The following is a 21,405-nucleotide window of genomic DNA, read 5'->3' as shown; positions in this document are numbered from 1 at the left end:
GGAAATGCTATGATAAAGGAGCTTACGTCAGACACCCTGAGGCTGCACACAGGTCATGTTGTTCAGTGGATGCAGGTAGTAAGTAGTTGTGATACTAGGAGAAAACGTAATTGTCCTAAAGAGCTGATTTGATTTTCTTTTCTTTTCTTTTGTCCAAAGTAAGGACCTGGCTCTGCCCTGCTGAAAGCAGTGGGACTTTATCAATGAAATAGGAGCAGGGCTTATAGGTGGGGATGGGTGTAGGGGAGGGGAGAAAGATTGGGGATTCAGACATAGCACCCTCCCAGGTCTTCCCATGCACCCCAAACCCCTGAACTCCTCATGCCTCATGCCTCATCCAGGGTCCAGTGCACCCCAGCTCTGCACTCCAACACACCTACACCCCCAGCTAGCATGCAACAGCCAGCAGTAGCAGGCACAGAGACAAAGGGAGGAAACAGCTTCGGGTGCTACAAGAATTCATCCCTGAGGGACCACAGCCTGCCCTTCAAGCCCTTCAGTTTCTTAAACCCCTTGACAGCACCTTCCCAAACACAGCAGTAGCAGTAGGATTTTGCTGACAACCCCACTTAGAGTGGCTTCAGGGGAGCAAAGCTTTTCCAGAATAAAAATTAAGAGCTACCTACAGCCAACCTTCCCCCTAATCTTTTCAATCCATGCATGGATTTTTTTTCAGTCCATGTGTGGCATATTTTTTTCTGTGCACTGAGGCATGGGAGAATGTGCACCACCAGCAGAAACAAAACCCAACTGTGGGTGCTCGGTTAAGCAGCTGGGCAGCATTTGAATCTCTCCTCCTGAGGGGCCGCACAAGGACATAGCTTACACGGAAAACCACCTACAGCCAGCGATATCTTAAGAGAGGCTGGGTGGTCTTGCCATTTCGTCCTCTGAGAAGGCAGTAGCATCCAACCTGGATTCCCAGCACCTGACAACAGAGTTTGCAGAAAGGAAGATGGATTTCAGAATACAAGCGGTGTGACACTGCTCATGATCAGTGAGACTTTTTTAATTAGATTAACTTAATTATAATTATAAAAAAGAGCTACAATATAACAACATTATAATTATGCAGCTGGCCATTTTCAATATTTAACCTGCAGCCAGCAGGTGCCATTGAAGTTCACCGTACCCAGATTTCACCTGTATAAAAAAGGTTAAAGAAGGGGCCCGCATACAGGTCACTTGTCCCAGGTCCCGCAATCCCTTAGGGAAGGCCTTGCTGGTGGAGTAGTGGAGTAGATGGGAAAGCAATTGGCAGTCAATGTAGTGGGTCTTTACTAGACCCACTAAATCAACCCTCAGGGATCGATTGCCGCAGTGCTGAACTGCATGTAAGTTTAGACCTGTCCTGACAATAAGGAATCGAGGAAGAAAAGTGTCCACAGGTGCCGTTAATCAGAAATCGTTAATCTGCTTTAAATTCATGCCTCACCTTGCTCTGGATTAATTTTCACGTGAGGACAAGACCAAAGTGACACATAATAGATTCAGCCCCGGGGGATCCAGATTTGAGGATTACACTGTCACGGGAGATTTTTTTCCTGTGATATCAGCACTGTGGAAGTGTCACCATGGTCAGGGAAGAAAGGACATCTCAGCACCCGTGCACCCCCTGGCTGTTGGAACTGGTCTTGGTGGGGCCATCAGCATCTTGGGGAGCGAGGTGAGCACAGAATCAGCTCCAAGATTGGGGAACAAATGCCCTCCCCTGACCTCGACCTAGCCAGGCCTTGGGGGCCAACTGAGAACAAGGCATCTTGTTGCTGCCGAAACGGTGGCTTTTGAAAGTAATGAGGAGGACGTAAGAGATGGATTGACAAACCCCAAACTGGTGCCTCTGGCTTTTCCAGCAGCGCCGTAAAAGAAGCAGACAGGGCAGGTTGCCTTTCATCTTGTAGAATTTGGCTTTTGTACGTGGAATTTTCTACCTTTCTAGAGCTGCGACAAGACTGGCCCTTATTGCAAACTGCCACTCTGCCCCAAACACAGAACAAACCTCAAGCAGTTGTCCCCTCGCGCCAAAGACAGTGACAAAGCAAAGCGTGACATGATTTATACATGGACTTGCAACACATTTCCTCCACCTTCTGTCAGGGCCCCAGGGCGGTGGGGGCTTCATGAATGACTCACGGCAGCATAACTGACATGGTTCTCACCAGTATCAGTTGTTGTGGGGGATGGGGTGAAGGAAACTCCTTTGAAAACAAGCAACCTTGTCATTTCTTGTTGGCTGTTTCAAAATTGTTTCCCCGGGTTGGCTGACCACTTGCTGGTGTGCACCCAAATGGGAGCAAACTGGATTCAGCTCCAGTCCCTCTGGTGCTAAGGGGACTCTTCCCATTGACTTCATTGAGAGGTGGCTCAACGGGTGCTGTGTGCTACTGGTCTTCGACAAAGTGATGGGTGGTGGCTTTTAAAAGCATGGAGCAGCCTCAGCTGGTGTCAGTGGGAGCCCCTCAGCACCTGTGAGAATCGGGTCCATGGTGTCTCGCACTTCACATCTAAGAAGGGCTTTAAACCCAACCCAAACTAGCAGCCCTGCGAGCTCATTGCTGTCAACGGTTTGCACTAGGTGGAAGTTCAGGAGAGATGATTAGCGGCCCCTTCCAAGCTTGGAAGCAATTAATGGCCTTATTTTGTACCTGGGGAAACTGAGGCACAGAGCAATGTGGTGATTGTCCAAGGTCACCAGTAAATCGGTGATAGAGCCAGGACTAGAGCCCATATCCAAGTCCGAGGACTTATCCTTAAGGCAGTCCTCCCACAAGACCAGGCTATTGCGGCAGTACAGTGAGAGTCACTTGGCGAGGACTCATAAGCCGAGATGTTAGCTGGGTAACAAATGGATCTTGGGAGAGGCCCTGCCCCACTGCAGCTCACTAGAGGTACATGAAGTTGCAGGGACCCCTGGATTAGGTCTCACGCCTCCTTGTCACCTTGTTTATTGGTGCCTCTGCCCTGCACAGTCACCGCAGGTTCCCTTTGGATTTTTCTGTGTTGAGATTAAGCTAACTTTATATTATTGAATAAAATATTGCCCCCCCCTCCACCCACATTTTTAGGGTGCTGCCGAGTTTGGGACTGAGGCGTCATGACTGCCTCACACAAGCTGCTGGGGGAGAAGGAGGGTGTTTTGCAGTGCGATGGGATTTAGGAGTTTTCGTTGCCAGGGGAATCCGTTGTGGTACCCCAGGTGACCATAAGGCAAGGGAGGCACTGTGGGACGTGGGGGATGGAGATGGATCAGCTCTTTCTTCCCTGGTTTGGCTGGGGAGTGGAAGTGACTTCAAATATAGTAAAGGGGAGTTTGATTTCCTCATTCCTTGCCCTGGTTAGCTTTGGAGAGTGCTACATCCACCCAACACCAATGCCAGCGTGGGTGTCCAACAGTGGTGCAGTAGCTTGCCTAAAACGGTCAGCACGAAATAACTAACGATGGAAGCTGTGAAGCAAGCCCAAGAACAGTTTCAGAGTCAAGTGGCCCAGGAAGATCCGGGGAGTAGGCCCCCATCTCTCAGAGCGATTGTTTCCAACTGCCCACAGACGCAGGCAGAAAGTGGTAGCATCCTGTCACCCAAGTGTGGGGGTCACCAGACCCTGCACCCCCATCCACAGGCTGATGTGACTGTCACCCAACACAGACCAGAAGGTTTATTAGTTGACAGGGATGCAGCCTAGCACAGATGTGCCAGCACAGGAACCAGAAACAGTCAGTGCAATCCAGCTTGGGGAAATGGGGGCTCAGAGCTAGGGCTGAGTCCCACTCCCTGCACCCCAAGCCACTCTAGACTCTCTCTCACACACACACACACACACACACACACACAGAGCAGCCTCCCCTCTTGCCTCAGGCTAGCCCCTCCTCTCTCTTTTTTCTCCTTCCTCGGAAAAAGGTGTCACCCAGCCCCCAGGTTGCAAAGGGCATCCGCCATTGTCTATGTGCAAGACCACTGGGACAGCCTCAGTCAGTGAACGTCATACCTGAAATTCCCATCACCCTCTCAGTGTTTGGTGCAGTGCCTGGGGAAACTGAGGCACACATACACAGGGTTTACTGTAGGACGGCAAAAATTACATGCAATAATGCAGAGTCCCCTAAAATCCGCACAAGGCAGATAAAACCCCCACTTTGCTTGCCATTGGACCGCTGCAGTCCAGATCGGGACCAAGGGTGCTGTTCAAACATGTAACAGGTGACAGCCTCTGCCCTGAGGAGTTCACAGGGTAGCGGGCCGGGGTGAGACTCTCCTGCCTGCAATAGGGAGTGGGGTGGGTAACAGAGGGGACACAAACTCACTGCCTGCACAAATGGGATGCTCTTCGAGGCCCCAAAATAAAAATAACATCTAAGTCACATCCCTTGCAGTTCCCCAGGAAAGGACAGGGGAGACCCAGGTCTTTTCTCCACTAGAAAAATTGCACTGGTTTCATGCAACTGATTGAGGTATAACCAGTGCCACCCCTTTGTGTAAATGCACTTAAACCAGTTTAGCGCCCCCCTGCCAGTTTACATTGGCCTGGTGTATTTTGGCAATTTGCAAACCTGACTTTGCTGCCCTCGACTTCACTGGAAGGATGGCCAGGCCAAAGCTGCGTGCTTTTGCGAATCCCGCCACAGGTGTGGCTACGTTAGGCAGCAGAGCCCCAGAGCAAGGTGGGAGGGAGGCCCAGCACTGCACTCCTGGAAGGGGCGGAGCCACGAGTGGAAGGGGTGGGGCCAAGAATGGATGAGCAGGGCCTAGATCAGTCAGCCCTTAACACTGCTGAGGCATTTTCACAGTGAGGGGTAGCTGGAGCTCTGGGCCCTTTCAAAACGCCAGGCCCTTGTGCAACTGCCCGCTTCCTCCCACCGTCCTCCTCCCTTCTCAGTGGGCCTGACATTAGGGCTTCACACCAGGTTAATTTTAAATCAACTGAGTTTAAACCAGGGCAAGTTTTCAAGGACAGATGAGGAATAAATTGCCCCAGAAGTTGTGACATCTCCATCATTGGAGATTTTTAAGAGCAAATTACACAAACATCCATCAGGGATGGTCTAGATGGTGCCTGGTCCTGCCATGATTGCAGGGGAAGGGGCGTGATGACCTCTGCAGGTCCCTTCCGGTTCTAGTTGTCCATGAGTGCAAGACCACAGCAGGATGCTTTACCATATGCACTTAAAGTAAATCTTTTCCTCTGCCCCTCTGCATACTCTTTATTGATCTTTGTAAAATACTGTATTACTTTTAATAGGTCTCTTGGCCTAGCCTGCTAGCAGTGTTCCCTGCAAGCTGTGTGCTTGGGTGGCTGCTCAGGAGCATCGCTGTTGCCACCCAGCTGGTTAGCAGAGTACCCACGGCTGGGTTGTGTGTTTCTATTGGTGGTGCACATTTGCACATGCCTCTGTGCACATAACAAAATTTATTCTGCCTGCGGATGGAAAAGAGGGATTGTTGCATGCTGATAGCCAGTGTTACAGGCCTGGACTATGCAGGAAAATTAGCTTGACCTAGCTATGTTACTTGGGCTATGAAAAATGTTACACCCTGAATGCTACGGTTAGGTCAGTCTATCTCCCCAGTGTGCAGGGGCTGGGTCAACTGAAGACTACTTCCACCTCTCAGAAAGAAGGACTAACTACCTCAACAGAAAACCTCCTTCTGCTGAAGTACCACACGTCCAAATTATGCCACCACAGCGTCCCAGCTGGAGCGCCCTAGCAGGGCTACTGTAGCAGCGATAGTATAGACACAGCCTCAGAAATGCAATGAGGGCTGTTCTGAGGTTAATCTCTACATTATATTCCTAGCAAATACATTGAATTTCTGCTCCTTAATCCTGCAAAAGCCCATCGAGGTTGACTTATGGCTTCTTTAAAATGTCTGTCTCTTAATGGCTAAAATCATTCTACCCTGGGCAGCTGCTAAATTGTTTCTAGAGGAAGTTAGGCAAGAATTAGTGGGGAGAAAATATAGAGTGGGCTACGACTTTGGCCTCAAAGGAAGGAACACACCAAGATGGGTTTCCGGGTTTCTTTCTATCTCTGACATCCCTGTGTCTTTAAACTGCTCTTCCAGTCCAATGAATTGTTATCGCTCATTAGACAATATTCCCTGAAGTGCATTGAGTTAATCTGGCCTAAAAAGGTCAAAGATGAAAAACAACAGAGGAAAGGAATACAGCATCGTTGCGAGATACGATAATTGGACTTAAGCAGGGTAGCGCTTTTGTTTAAGGACGACTACGTGGAGGGGGAGCGGGTCAGTCACCCACTACAGAGGTGCAGTCAATGGCGGATTGGAGGGCAGCAGCTGTTTGCAAGCAGCAGGTTCAGAAGTGAAATGAAGCACACCCGGCGTCTGCAGCTGCGTGTGACAGAATGCAATCCGCCCAAATGAAAGTCAGTGTGCTGAGGGGCCGTAGGAGCTTTAATGATCAGGATCAGGCTTTCCTTCAGTCCCCACTGATTTCGGTCTTGAGGCTTCATTGAGATCTCCTAGTCCAGCCCCCTCATAGAATCCTAGGGAGACCACCTGAGGTCATTGAGTCAAGTCCCCTCCACGCCCCAGAAGATAAGATCTGCCGTGAAGTCAGTAGTCAGGCCCGTGTTCTGGAGCAGGTTTGGGGCCATAGAGCAAAACGAGTGTTACCTAATAAATTGTTTCCACTTGCCACCCATATCATCATGGCATTCCTTGGAGGGTCTGCAGCAAGGTTCCGTCTAATTTTTTTCCATCCATGGGCGGAATAAATCTTATGTGCACCAAGGCATGTGCAGCCATCCACCACCAATAGAAACATACACTGCCCACTGTGGATGGCTGTGGGCGCTCTGCTAATCCACTGGGCAGCACCTGCAGCTCTCGTGGGTGGCTGCCCAAGCGCTCAGCTTATAGGTCCCACTGATCTACACCTCTGTGTATTGACCTGTGGCCGGATTACAAATCCCAGTCAGTCAGGGCTTTGCTACCCTTTGCAATACAAGTGCAGAGTGAAATGTAGTCTAGGATACTGACGACAACCCAAGCCCAGTTCAACAAACGCGCTTAGGTATCTAATTCCCATAGACTGCAATGGGAATGAAGTACCTGAATATTGTAGGACTCTGGTAGAATGACCTGTAAGACCTGGGAGCAAAGAAGCTGATTTGGGTGAGTAGGTCGGAGGGCTCTGTGCGTGCTTATGCATCTATATTACCTTCAAGACATTTATAAAAACCAAAGGCTTCAGGTCATAAATGTTCTTTATGAGCTAGAAAGTGAGATGCTCAGATAAACCATATGGTGCTTCAGACACAGCAGAGGAAGTAATCACATGCAGTTCATGAGTTAGTTATATCAGATACAGAACAACCGCTTTGCTGGTTCTTGCAACGGACGCTGTTCACACTCTGGCTTTTCAGTGCCCCAAAATAAACTCTGCTCTCTTTTCTCTCCAGCAACATTCACCTTTTCTTCTTTGTTGCCTCTAACTTGAAAGCAAATGAATTTGCTCAGAGATAAGAGAGGTGACAAGTAACCATCAAATTGAAGTTTTTAGGGAGGGTTTGAAATCCTCTCTAGAAAGATGGATAAGCTGATAATCTAGAGCAGCGGTTCCTAACCTTTTCATTAATGCAGATCCCCAATCCACCCCAAAACTGTTTGTGGACCCTTATCAAAGCCAATTCTAAATGAAAAAGGAAACCACAACACAGATATTTGGACAGCCATTCATAACATTATTCAGACATATTCCATGTAAAAATAATAATTGATTGTAACATTGCAATTTATTCAAACTCATTTCCTAGGATCTTTTTTTTTTTCACGGCTCTCCTGCAACTGGGGGTCTGCGGACTCAGATTGGGAACCACTGGTCTAGAGAGCAAACTGTCTCTCTGTGGCCCACCTGCTGCCCCCGCTCCCCAGTGGAACAGCCTTTCTTGAGTACAAAAGAGAAGAGAGAGAAGCAGAATGTTGGAAGACAATTTAGTTCCAAGGAGAACAAATTTTAGAAAGAGAAAAACAGAAATCCAAGGCAAAGCCAGCTCTTGAGAAGCTGTTCTCTTCCCAGCCTCTCTCTGTCTCTCTCATACATATTATATACAGAAGTGTAAAATATCATTCCTGTTTACATTGTCATCAATCATCATGCCATGTGGTAGGAAAGTAGATGTTTTTCTCTCCTGGTCTGGATTTTTCGTGTCAATTTTGCGAGGCACGTACATACACATATCGCGCAGCTTGTGTTGAACAAAATCTTTATAAAACATTATCAAGGGTTCCATTAATCTCTTGCCCTCTATTGGGGGAGTGGTGGGGGGAGCAGTCTGAACAATTTGTATAATGAGGGTGCTGGGCGACACAGAGCCAAATTGTAAAACTTGTATATAATGGAAACTCCCCCAACTCAAAGGTTGCTGCATCAACCCCTGCATCCCTAGTTCCAGCACCTATGGCTCTCTGAATATATCAGCAGTGTTGTGTATGCCTACATTTACACACACACACACACACACGAGTTGATATGCTTGGGGAAGCCCTGTTACTGGGCAATGCCTCAGTTTTCCCAGCTATAAAATGAGGCTCATGCCACTTTACACTGGACAGCATTTTCAAAACACCAACAGGGTTCACAAAAGTATTTAGGCACCCAGCTCCTGTTGTTTCATTGGGAGTTAGGCACTTAAAGGCCATTGCGAATGCCACCCTATGTACCTAATTTGTTCTTGAAAATGGACCCTGGTCTTATAAATCACCATATGGAAAAGTTGACAGTTTTACCCAGTAACCATTAAATAACGCACAATACAAAGCATTCCATCTTTGCCATTGCCCATTAGCCTTCATTGTAAGCTGTGTTTTCTACATTATTTATACCCCAGGGATTTCCCATAGCCCCAAAATAATCCCTTCCTCCTTGTAACTTAAACTATTCACATAGTCACCAGTGGAGTTCCTGTCCCCCATGTGCTCCGAGCTGTCATTTAACACACCTCTGTGCTTCAGGTAAAGGTGCACCTGGAGCATGTGCAGACACACCTGAGCTAGCTAACGCCAATAACAAATGGCAGTGAAGCTGCTGCAGCAAAGTGGGTATATACTTAAGTGGCACTCACTAGACCAAAGCTAGCATAGGTATGTCTGCACCTGTGGCAATCACACCTCCGCAGCAGGGCCTGACACCACTCCCCAGCATGTTCCTACTCAGCAGGTGATCAGGTTCTGTGGCAATGCTGCAGGCCACAAAAAGCAGCAAGGCACATTGGGGACTGCTAGATGCTCTTCAGAGAAGATGCAGAAGAGCGTTGAATGGATCTCAAAACTCGGGGACTGGGCAACCAAATGAATGTTAACGGTGGTAAATGCAAAGTAATGCACGTTGGAAAACATAATCCCAACTCTACATGTAAAATGATGAGGACTAAATTAGTTATTACCATGCAAGAGAGAGCTTTGAGCCATTGTGGATAGTTCTCTGAAAACATGCGCTCCAGGTATATCTACACTACAGAGTTACTCCGGAATAACTTGTTGCAGAGTTCTTAATTCTGAACTAAACCATTTAATTCTAAACTTTAAAGACTAACCAAATGCTACTGGACTGCTTTTTTGTTTAGATAGACTATAGACTAACACGGCTATCTCTCTGTTACTACTCCGGACTAACATGTCTATGCTACAGGGAAGCCCCAAAATAAGCAAAACTTACCCTGAAATAGTGTGTCCACACACAATGGAGCCTATTTCAGATTAGAGTTTAGAAAGAGGAGCTGTAGGCTATAGTTACGCTAGCGAGTTTGGATGACAAAACCCTGGTTTTGTCAACAAAACTGGTGAAAGGCCCACACACAAAATGCATTTTGTTGACAGTTTGTCGACAAACTCTGCATTTGCTGGCAGTTTTCTTCCTCTCAGCCATGCGGCGTAACAAATGCTGTCAACAGATTCTATTGACAAAAAAGCTGTGTGGACACTCTGGGGGTTGCGGGGGGGGCCCTCTCTTGGCAGGCAGGGCACCCAAAACAATGGGCAGCCCTGTCTGCTGTGCTTCTGCGTGTCTGTTTTGTTGAGAGAGCAGCTGGGCAGTTCAGCTGCTCTGTCAACAGAGCGGAGTGCTCTTCCGATTGGCTTTTGTGTATGGCTGCACTTTGTTGACCTAAGTTTTGTTGGGAAATCTCTTTGGACAGTGACTTCTGTCAACAGAGTACTGTAGTGTAACCGTAGCCTTAGGCGAGGGGGATATGATAGAGGTCTATAAAATCATGACTGGTGTAGAGAAGGTAAAATAAGGAAAAGTTATTTGCTTGTTCCCATAAAACAAGAACTAAGAGTCAGTAAATGAAATTAATAGGTAACAGGTTTAAAACCAACAAAAGGAAGTATTTTTAAACACAACACACAATCAACCTGTGGAACTCCTCGCCAGAGGATGTTGTGAAGACCAGGACTTTAACAGGGTTCAAAAATGAGCTAGATTAATTCTTGGAGGTTAGATCCAGCAATGGCTATTAGCCAAGATGGGCAGGGATGTTGTCCCTAGCCTCTGTTTGTCAGAACCTGGGAAGGGGTGACATGGGATGGATCACTTGGTGATTCTCATTACCCGGTGATTCCCACACGGCATCCCATTATATTGCTAGGGGCTGTCCAGCTTATTCTGTTCATTCCCTCTCAGGCATCTGGCATTGGCCGTTGTTGGGGAACGGCACGAGGGGCTAGATGGACCTTTGGTCTGACCCAATAGGGTTGTTCTTATATTCTTATGTTAGGTGCATCTGCTCTGCTGCCTGACACGAACCTCCCCACGAAACCTCCCCATGTTTGCGCCTCATGAGCCAGCTCCCAAGGCTGACCCACTGGCGCTTTCCTACTGCTAAGCAGGCATTTGTTACCACTTCGCCCATTTAACTCCTCACCATCAACTCCAGAAAAGGCCTCCATTGTTGTGACAATCAAGCCGCTCTGTCATTGTTGAGCACCCTTGTTTTACCTAGGAAAGGCTTTGAAAACTAAAGCAAGGCCGGGGGGGAGCTTTAAAGAGTACATCTTGCAGTAGCACAGTTAAATGACAGGATGTGTAGTTGGCCTGCTGTTCCGCACCATCCCAATGACAGACAGCTCCCAACTACGAGACAGTGACATTAGTACTCAGGGTTTGACCTCTACATGGCTTTTATTTAATACACATTCCACACTTCCCCAATTGCCCATCCAAAACATTGACATTTCCGCTGGCCGATCGGGTCCAATTTTGCCGTAGTTGGGCACTCGATTCCATCTTACAAAGGTTAAATTCTTACATCTAAATGGGCTTATTCATTTAGTGCAGCAGCTGGTGTGATTTCGAGAAGAAAATAAACATTTCCTTCAAATATTTTGATTGGCAACTGGACAACTGAAACACTCCAGCTCAAATTGCCAGGGTCTAAAAAGCCAAGGGGCCGGACAGCTAGAAACCAAGGCGAGCTACAATAAATTTGCAGCTATACAACTGTCCTCTGCATGCGTGTTTTAGATGCAACGGATTTTGTGTGTTGTGGGAGAGGCTGAGACGGTTTAAAAAGTAATGTTGGCTCTGATTTCAAACGGAGAATGCTGACTTTCCTGGCAGGCACTGAGCGAATGGTATGTTCACTCCAGCTTGCCCCTTGATGGCTAGTTTAATGTGACAGAAGGTTCCTTTGCTGTTGCAATAGGTGGTTATGGAGCACATTAGTGGAGATGTTTTATTTGGAACTTGTCAAGGCCGTTATGACTCCAAACCTCAGGGATGACTCTTCCGAGAGCAGTGGGAGGAGACGAGGCACTCGTGCAAGATGGACGTCCTTCCAAATTACAGGGGCGGGGAGGGGCAGGGGACGACAGTGGTGCCCAGCAAACGTGTAGGAAAATGACAGCTTGCTGATGAATTCATGGTTGGCTAACTCAGTGTGCTAATTAATTGCATAAAATGACTGGCTGTTTGTTCTTTTGGAATAGAGTTGGCTTAATGCTGCCGAAACATGAGGTCGTAACAACAATGGCTAGAGATTGCCACTGAGAGCAGAGTCCAGTTGCGCTAGGCCCTGTACATACACATTTTTAGAGAGACTGACCATTGATGGGGAAATAAAGCATTAGTACAACCTCTGTTTTATTGGGGGTGGGGGGCGGGAACTGAGGCAGAAGGAGACTACATAATGCATTCACAAAGAGGCTGGAGCAACAAAGTTGTGGCTTGAATCTGAATCGCCTGGCTGGTGTCTTTGTCATAAGACGGTCTTTTGTCTCCACTTGCACCGTGTATGTCACTATAGAACGTGTCTGGGATGGTGCCTGTGTGCACCACTGCCCTCTAGTGGACAGAATATCAGACCTGGTCCAGGTGTTGATCGCTTTGCAGTGGCCTTGCCATCTGACGGTCACAGCGTTGGAAGAGATGTCTGATCTAAAAGCTGCTCTTGCTTCGCAAAGAGATGGTCAGCCAGCCTGGGAGCGTTGTGGCTTTGTGGCTCAGGGGGTCTTTTGTTCGAGTCCAAATGGGGCCAGATTCTCACCTTCCGAAGTGAAAAGATGACCATTCTCCCCAAAGTGAACCAGACGCACATGAAGGAACAGCAGGATTCTGCTTGGCTTCAGTCCATACATCTGCCTGTGCAGAGGAGGTTTGGCTCCAGATGCTGCAGTAGGAGAAGAGCATCTAAGCACCGGACTGAGTTGGTCTCAGGGTGGGATCTGGGTGCTAGCCACAGGGCTGTCTAGCCCCATGGCACGTGCCAGGCTTATGTGATTTTTAGCTTGGCCCATAAGAATATAAGGCAGGGCTGCTGCAGCTTGAGCTCCAGACACAAAGCTGCCTAAGCAGAGGCCAGAAAGTATCATCTGTGAGTTGGCACAATGGAGAGAGCCTGTGCGTGCAGTCACCTGCATTGGCTTCAGCAAAACTGTCGCCACCCCCACGGTGTCCCATTACATTGCTAGGGGCTGTCCAGTGTTCTCTGTGAACTGTGCACTTGGGTGACCATTCGGGAGAGATTTGGGTATTGCCCAGCTGATTAGTGGAATGCTCACAGCGAGGTGTTTTTTTTTTTCCTCCTCCAAGTGGTGCACATCCCGGTGTGCTTTGGTGCATGTAGCAAAATTTATTCCACACATGGAGGAAAAAAATTAGCGGGTGCCTTGAGCCCATCTCTCATTCAGCAGCTGCAGTTCTGCCATCCTGTGGCATGGGCTGGCTGCCATTATGGGGCAATGGGGTGCAGGCAATGTAGACAAATGCACCTTTCTTGTCTATCTTTAGTGTGTCTCTTGGGAAGAAACAAAAAGCATCAATCATTACAGCCTGGCAGGTGAGGCTGTTCCCCTCTGGAAACCTGAGCTTAAAGCCCTTTGGTGCACCGCCGTTCAGGCTCCCTTTGTTGGAATGAGCGCCATTGCAGCCATCAAGGGCGAGTGATACTCAGTTGTATGCCTGGCTATGCCGTGCACATTCCTTGAGGGCAGGCTGCATGCTCGTGGGCTGCCTGGGATCTCCCGTGGGCGTTCTAATCGGCAGCACAACAGTTTGGTGATTAATGACCATCCCCGAGAGGTTGCTACACAGCCCAACGGTGGCTATGAATAGCACTAACCCAGTGATTCAGCACATAAGGAAACTTCTCCCAGCCCCTACAGCTTGTCAAGCTCCCCCGTCTGCCCTGTTTGGGCATGATCTCCCGTAGGGATATTTCCCTCTCTCCAGTTGGCTTTGAGTCTGGTGGTGGAGTGCGTCTGCAGCCCCAGGGTGGAGTCATCACTCCCCTTTTGTATAGAATAGTGGGGCAGCAGGGAGTGGGCAAAAGAACACAAAGGAGGCTATTGTAGGGGGAGGTGGCCACTGTTTGGATTTGCCTGGCAGGACAAGACCCCCAGAGATGAAGGTTGAGGTTTAAAAACAAACAATCGGGGCTATTTTTACTGCTGCTGCATTAAAAAGCAAAAACCTTCCGGAGAAGCTGCTCAACCCAGGTCCTGATTATCGCAGGCAAGGAGAAGTTAGCACAGTGTCCTGGCTAAAGTCCAGTGTGTGGAGTTATATCCAGCCCCTGTTGTTCCCCCACGGTTTCCATGGGCTAAGGTATTTTCTCTTACTTCCCACCTTAAACCGCTCAGTGCTGCAGCACTGAACTGGCTGCAGTTCGCTAGTCAGATGCACAGCGAGCTCGCCTGCTGTCTCAAAGGCTACGTATGTGTTGTAGCAAGCCAGCAGTGTGTAGGCTGTAGTTGAAGTTGACGCAGGATGAGACCCATACCGCTACTTAATAGGCACATGTTCCTTACTGATAAGCATATAAAACTGCCCACGGGCAGACTCAAACCTTGGACCTCTGGAGCTTAGTGCAGGAGGCTCTGCTGTTGGAGCTAAAAACCTGCTGGCTCTCAGCTAAGGCAAGACAGTTGCTTGCAGATCTGAAAACCTAGCTACTGCAACTGCACAGCTAGACTCACCGTATCTGCAGTTGACTTACCTGGCCATCCACACTTAGGAAGGTCGACAGGAGAGTTTTTCCGTCAACCTCCCTTGCTCCTTGTGTCTCACGAGGAGTACAGGAGTTGACTGTGATCCCTGAGAGGTTGATTTCACGTGTCTCCACCAGATGCACTAAATCAAACCCTTGGAGATCGACCCTTAGTAGGTCAATCTTCTGGGCTAGTGTAGACGTAGCCTAAGGCAGGAAAGGAAACTCATTCTTTCTCTCTGTGTAAGTGGTCTAGGTGCCCTCTGTGGGCCAGTGAACCACACCCCTAGTGAAGGCAGCAGACTCAGGTCTGATGTAATTCCATTACACCTGGCCTATTATCTTTGCATCACTGGATGGTTCTGAGGTGGAAGCACTGAACTTAATCCTGGCCCCTGGAAGGCAAGCAGCATTGCATGCCACAGAAGGAATGTCCATAGACCTGTCCATGTCCTTTTGCACAATGCCTGTAATTAACACTTCGATACCATTGCATCTAAATAGTAGCAAGTGCAGATTGCCAAGTGTTGCAAGTACAGGCCAATAAAAGTTGGCTTTAAAAAAAAACAACACCCTTTTGAGAGAAGCAAAGGGAAATGTGCCCTGAGCACTTACGTTTTATTTCAATTTGCTTTTTATGGAATGTTATTTATGGGTGTATGTAACATAATGAAGGACAGTAATTCCCTCTTGGCTCAGCTGGTGGTACGTAGCTTGGTGCAGTCTGCTCACCATTTAATGTGAGCTAGTCATCATCTCTAGTGGAAGATTGTATGAAGCTGAATTCCCAGGGAAGGCCTCACTCTGAGAGAAATGTAGCATATTTGCAGGCTGCTTCCATGTAAACATGGCAGAAGAGTCCAAAGGTGGTGAATGAAATTGCATGTGCAGGAAGCAATGGAGGAGAGGGATCAGAACTGTGATTCAATATGGGGTGCTCATTACATTACCACTGTGTAGAATTGGTCCTTTTATGCAGCTGTACCATCTTGTGTTGTGTGCTTACCTGGTGTCAAAAGCTAAGCAGGTCTAGATAGCCCAGTGCTTGGATGGGAGACCTCCAAGCAACCCCAAGGCACATCAGATAGTGCTGTTGGTGCTTCTCTTCTCAGGTGTGGATTCATGGCTTCCTGGAAGGATGTGGTGCTGCTAGAATTACTATCTTTAGGACAGGAGTGGGCAATAAGCAGCCCGTAGGCAGGATGCAGTTTGCCAGGTTAAACCCCAGGTGGGCTGCCAGACACCTTAATTATCTGCGTGTTTGCAGTTACAGCTCTTGTTGGCTGCGGGTCACTGTTCCTGGCCAAGGGGAATCGTGGGAAGCATTGTCCTGGTCCGTGCTGCCTCCCATAGTTCCCATTGGCAAGGAACAGTGGCCAACAGGACCTGCACAGGTAAATAAAGCATCATTCGGCCCATCGGGGGCTAGCCCTGGCTAATCGCAGCCAGCCTGCAGGCCGCTTAATGAAAACTAAAGTGAAGGTCCTTTAATCATTCGCAAGGGTTAACGATATTACAGTGCTTCTCCCAGCAGCGTTCACCGGGAGGTATCAGACAAATTCCAACCCAAGTAATTCCACTTTCCAAAATTGTCTTTAAAGCGTCATGTCCCAGATCACACTACCACTCACTAGGAGGAGAGGAGATGAGAAGCCAAATCACACAAGTCCTAACCTACTGAGCCCCAATTTAGCCGTAGGCACAGCCCTGGCTCCCAGCCTGCAATCCTAAATCCTCTCACTTTGATGAAACACGTGCCTACCTATGCACCAGCAAAGAGCAGCCAGGTTTGATTTTATGAACCAGATTCCGAGCTGATGTAGGTAGGTTCTGCTCCATTGAACTCAAAGATGTTAGCTGTCTTATGGATCTTGGGCTGGGACTTTCAGGACATGTTTTCTGGCAGCCAAGCAGAGCTGCTCTCTGCCTTGTATGAAGATGGGCTTTTGGATAGAGATGAGGGAAGCTCTTTCCTTTGACCAGCTCCGTTCTCCTGCTGCTGTTTGAACAGGACTAGTCCAACGTCCCTGAAGTGGAGACACTGGGAAAACATCTTGCCCGCTCTGTACAGCTTGACCCACCCTCAAGGCTCAGACATAGTAACCAGCCCAGCGGCAGCATTCACAGCTGTATCCAGAGCCATGAACCTACACCTTGCCCTCCCATACAAGGGCAGGAGGCTGAACATGAGGCGTGGGCTTTATAGCGACTGGGGAGGTAGATTCAGCTTTGAAGCAGCTTCCCCAAGATCTTAAGGCATAGATACTACAGCTCTTAAGGCACCCACACTCGTCTAGCACACTGATGGGAAAGCCTAGTGCTCCTCTGGGAACCAGGCCACCGTGTACTCCCTGTCTTAGCTCAGTCTGCCTGGGAAACTCTTTGGGTTTGCAGTGGGGAGAGGTGGCTGACTGTCTTTTTCCACTTCTCCTGCCAAAAACACATGTTGGGGGCCTGGCCCAATGTCTGAGGGAGGTAGAGATGACACCACGTTATGGAGGCCTCCCTGTTCCCTCCCCTGTTCCCTGTCAGCTGAGCGCTTGAGCAGCTGCCCAGGAGAGATTTGGATGCTGCCCAGCTAATTAGTGGAGCACTCACAGCCAGCAGCCTGTGTTTCCATCAGTGGTGCGCATCCACACCTGCTTTGGTGCACATAACAAAATGTATTCCTCCCACGGATGGGAAAAATTAGGGGGGCCTTCAGCTCCCTCTAGTTGCTTTCGGCCAGAGGGAGCCAGTTTTCCGCCCGTTTGAGCCCCTCAGAGGCAAAAAGCAGCAGGGATGTGGTGGCTGCACTTCGGAGTGTTCAGCTGTGTGTTTATCAGCTTCATCCCCTGATACTATCAGCCTGAACCGGCCACCCACACGAAGGCTTAACAGCCTGGTTTAGACTCCAGTTTTTTCCTCCCTGGCTCTGTGTGTGCGTGCATGTGCGCCAAGGGGTCCTGACTGGCTGACTCAGGGACTGGCCGTCTGGGGCCTCGTGCTAGTTTATTTGCTCCACAGCCCACACAAAGGCCAAACAATTTTTTGGTGTTTATAGGTTTTTAGGGTGGGCTTTTTTTCTGCTGGAGCTGAATAAACTGCTAGAGAAATAAGCTTATCCATGGTCTTTCATGGATAATAAACAACAGCCTTTCAGGCAGGAAACTGGACTGGCCTAAACAAAGGACTCTAGGATTTTTTTTATCATTTCTATCATACCCTTTAATTGCGGCTTTTGGACGTGACGCTTACTGTGAATTCTATTTCTTGGGCTGATGACACAAAGCCAACAGCACCGACGCTGGGCCGTATGCCACACTGCAGAGTACCATAAGCGCATACAAGCAAAACCATCTCATCCTTTACCAAGCACATTATTCCCATTTTAGAGACAGGGAAACTGAGACACAGGAGCTGACGTGACTGAATGCATGTAAGCATTCGGCTTCGAAGCAGCCTCCCCCAAGACCTTAAGGCGCAGATGCCACAGTTTTAAGGCAGCCATGCATGTCTAGCACACTGACAGGAAAGCCCAGTGCTCCCATGGCAACCAGGCCACCGTGTACGCCCTGTCCTAGTTCAGTCTGTCCGGGAAACCCTTTGGGTTTGCAGTAGGGAGAGTTGGCTGAATGTCTTCTTCCACTCCCTCACAAAACACGTGGGGGGGGGGCTGCCAGTGGCAGAGGTAGGACTAAAACCCAGGTTTCCTAAGCTCCGATCCGGTGCTATACCCACTAGGTAACACTACTCTGCAACACAGTGCAGATCTAGAGAAGTAGTTATTCCCCTCTATTCGGCACTGGTGAGGCCACAGCTGAAACATTGTGTCCAGTTTTCCGCCCCCGCCCCCCCCGCCCAGCACCACCAGTATAAAAAGGATGTGGATTTGCTGGAGAAGGTTCAGCAGGTGGGGCAACAAAAATGATTAAGGTCTGGAGCACAAGACCTATGAGTATAGGCTGAGGGATTTGGGCTTGTTTAGTTTACAGAAGAGAAGACTTAGGGGTGATTTAATAGCAGCCTTCAACTTCCTGAAGGGGAGCGCTAAAGAGGAGGGTGAGAAACTGTTCTCAGTGGTGTCAGATGGCAGAACAAGGCGCAATGGTCTGAAGTTAAAGAGGGAGAGGTGTAGGTTAGATATTAGGAAAAACTACTTCACCAGGAGGGTGGTGAAGCACTGGAATGCGTTGCCTAGAGAGGTGGTGGATTCTCCATCCCTAGAGGTTTTTATGTCCTGTCTTCAAAAAGTCCTGGCTGGGAGGACTTAGTTGGGATTGATCCTGCTTGAAGCAGGGGGCTGGACTGGGTGACTTCCTGAGGTCCCTTTTAGCCCTGTGATTCTGTGATTCTTTCAAAAGAATAGGCCGGGGATTGAAAAATCTGGTGTCATGAGGCCTGCTTTTTTGAAAAGAGAGGGCCCTGGGGTGGGTTCACATGTTTTTTTTCCCCAAAAGAATCTTTCAGAAAAAGGCTCTCTTCCTCATCTCAGAGAGGTAGAGCGCCTTTTTCGAAAAGATTCTTTAGGAAAAAAAGGTGTGTAGACACCCCAGGGGGCCCTTTCCTCTTATCTGGAAGAGGAAGAGGGCCGCCAGAGAATGTGTTGTGTTCTGCTTTCAGATCAAAATTGCGTATTTTGTGCGTAGACACTCCACAGGTTCTTTTGAAAAAGGCCCAGCTGTTTCAAAAAAAACCTGCTAGTGCAGATGCAGCCTTTCTGTTTGGTGGTAGGGTATTTCTACACAGCAGTGTTATTTCAAAATAAGCTATTCTGGAACAGCTAATTCCAAAGTAGCTGATTTTGAAATAACACACCTACACACAAAACGCATTTTGAAATCATCCTCAGCTATTTCAAAATACAGCATCTACAAACAATAGATCTTATTTCAAAATAGAGCCATTGGATTCACTGTGGCTTATTTCCAAGTAGGCTCCATTCCCTGTCTACACAGGCCCTATTTTGAAATTGCTTTTTTTGAGATGGACGCTATTCCTAATGGAACAAGGTTCACCTGTTTCAAAATAAGCCAACTGCTCTTTTGAAATCGCTTCGAAATAGCGGTTGCATTGGGTAGATGCTAGCAAATTTTTTTCTTTTTCGAAATCACAACTGTTATTTCAAAGTAACTTTGCTGGGTAGACACACTCTTAGATCCCTATTTTGTGTTGTGTTGTTCCAGTCCTAAATGGTTCATTGATGGGGCAGAGGTTGGAATTTCTTCAGTTTCAAGGACTGACGTGGGTAACGGCAGCGGTCCTTTTGCCATTGAGAAAGGAGCGTGACACACCTAAGCCTGGCTGAGCCCAGTTTTCCTGCCACTTTCGCAGCCAGTTTAGAACCCAGTACAGTTAAGCTAGTGCAGGTCCTTACTGCGGCTGCAGTTCTACCCGCGTAAAGGTGTTTATGTCTTTGTGGTTCTTTTCCTGTTGCAGCAGCAGGAATGGACTTTTGGACTTGTTGCTCATGGGGCTCTGCTTGGACAGGTCGCTCGCCCTGAACATTAAGCACCAGCCCCAGTTACCCTGCTAAAGCTGCAGCCATCAGCCCCTGCCTGTGTTTGCTAGCAGGAAAAACCTAACCAGCCAATGTTCTTTCTTCTTGCAAACAGGCACGTCGGATCTGAGCCCCTTCTCCGACCCCCGGCAGTTTGATCGCTCCTTTCCCACGCTGCCGACCCTCACCGAGACCAGGTTTTCCGACCCTCGGATGCACTACCCCGGCGCAATGTCAGCTGCCTTCCCTTACACTGCCACACCCTCCGCCACAGGCATCAGTGGCCTCAGCATGACCAGCATGCCCGCCACAACCCGCTTCCACCACACCTACCTTCCGCCACCCTACCCTGGCTCCACCCAGAACCAAAGTGGACCCTTCCAAACCAACCCTTCACCTTACCATCTGTACTACGGCACATCGTCCGGCTCGTACCAGTTCTCCATGGTGGCAGGGGGGGAGCGCTCACCCACGAGGATGCTCTCTTCCTGCACAAGTGCCTCGGCGGGCAACACCTTAATGAATCCCAACCTGGCCAATCAGAATGATGGAGTTGATGCAGATGGTAGTCATAGTAACTCACCAACAGCCATGACGACCACCGGAAGGATGGATGAGTCTGTCTGGAGGCCCTACTAGGATGGACTCAAGTAGGCAAGTGTAGCTTTAACCGAATAAAACTCCCACCAATCTGTTAGTCCTGTCGATAGCAAGCAACACCAGGCTTCGCATGGGACGTCTCCCACTGTGAAGGCAAGTCAGGGTCCTTCTCAAACCAAATAGGAAATTGGCAAGTTGAACCAGCGCTTTATACAGTTCAAGACACACATCCCCAAGACTTGAATTGGTTGCTCAGTGGGGTTCCTTTGCTCCCTTTGAAATTAGTGGATTGTACATAGGCGTGTGTGGAATCCAGCGTCGGCTAATTGCGCAGCTACGGCCGTGTTCAGAATGCCTGTTGATCATCTCGCTCGTAACCAAAAAACCCCAGCAGAATCGTAGGTGTTAGAGAAAAATTATAAACTACCCCAGAAATCAGCCAAGCCACCTCCCTGCAAATGAACTGCGAAGGCTTCGCCCCTCGCTCCCTCCGGAAAAGGGCCTTTAACTGCCCAAAGGACTCAGTAAGGCCAGCTGAGACGTGAGTCTTGTTTACAGCAAACCAGAGGGGACTGGCTCTCGCTGACTCAGCTAAGAAGCTTCCTAGTGAGAGAGCAGGTATCAGCCATGTGAACAAGTGCTGTAATCTGATTTTAAGAATGGTTGGATTGTGATTTTCTTTGTTTTAACAGTAACATGGCTGATCCCATATTTGACAACCCTCCCCAAACCCTTTCCTGGGTGTTTACATGAGATGTAATTTTTTTTTTTTTTACACAAAGTGATTTCCTTTTGTCCCAGCCTGGACATTAATCTCTTGCTCTTTGTTGTTAGCCTCGATCGTTGTGTCCGAGACAAAGAATGCGTTTGGGACAATCCAGTG

The 21,405-nt window shown here is 48.5% G+C and overlaps 1 protein-coding gene across 1 annotated transcript in view; it reads left to right on the top strand.

Moving 5' to 3' along the window:
• Window positions 1-21,095, top strand: part of RUNX3 (RUNX family transcription factor 3) — a 129,952-nt gene extending 108,857 nt beyond the window's left edge. The window contains exon 7 of the mRNA XM_074976257.1: window positions 20,038-21,095. Coding sequence (XP_074832358.1) covers window positions 20,038-20,561 — 524 coding nt within the window. The 3' untranslated portion in view covers window positions 20,562-21,095. The remainder of the gene's footprint in view (window positions 1-20,037) is intronic.
• The last annotated feature ends 310 nt before the right edge of the window (window positions 21,096-21,405 follow it).

The sequence above is a fragment of the Carettochelys insculpta genome, chromosome 24 (genome assembly GCF_033958435.1).
Source record: "Carettochelys insculpta isolate YL-2023 chromosome 24, ASM3395843v1, whole genome shotgun sequence".
NCBI lineage: Eukaryota > Metazoa > Chordata > Testudines > Carettochelyidae > Carettochelys > Carettochelys insculpta.
The sequence above is the reverse complement of the archived record's forward strand: the minus strand, read 5'-3'. Positions and strand labels throughout refer to the sequence as shown.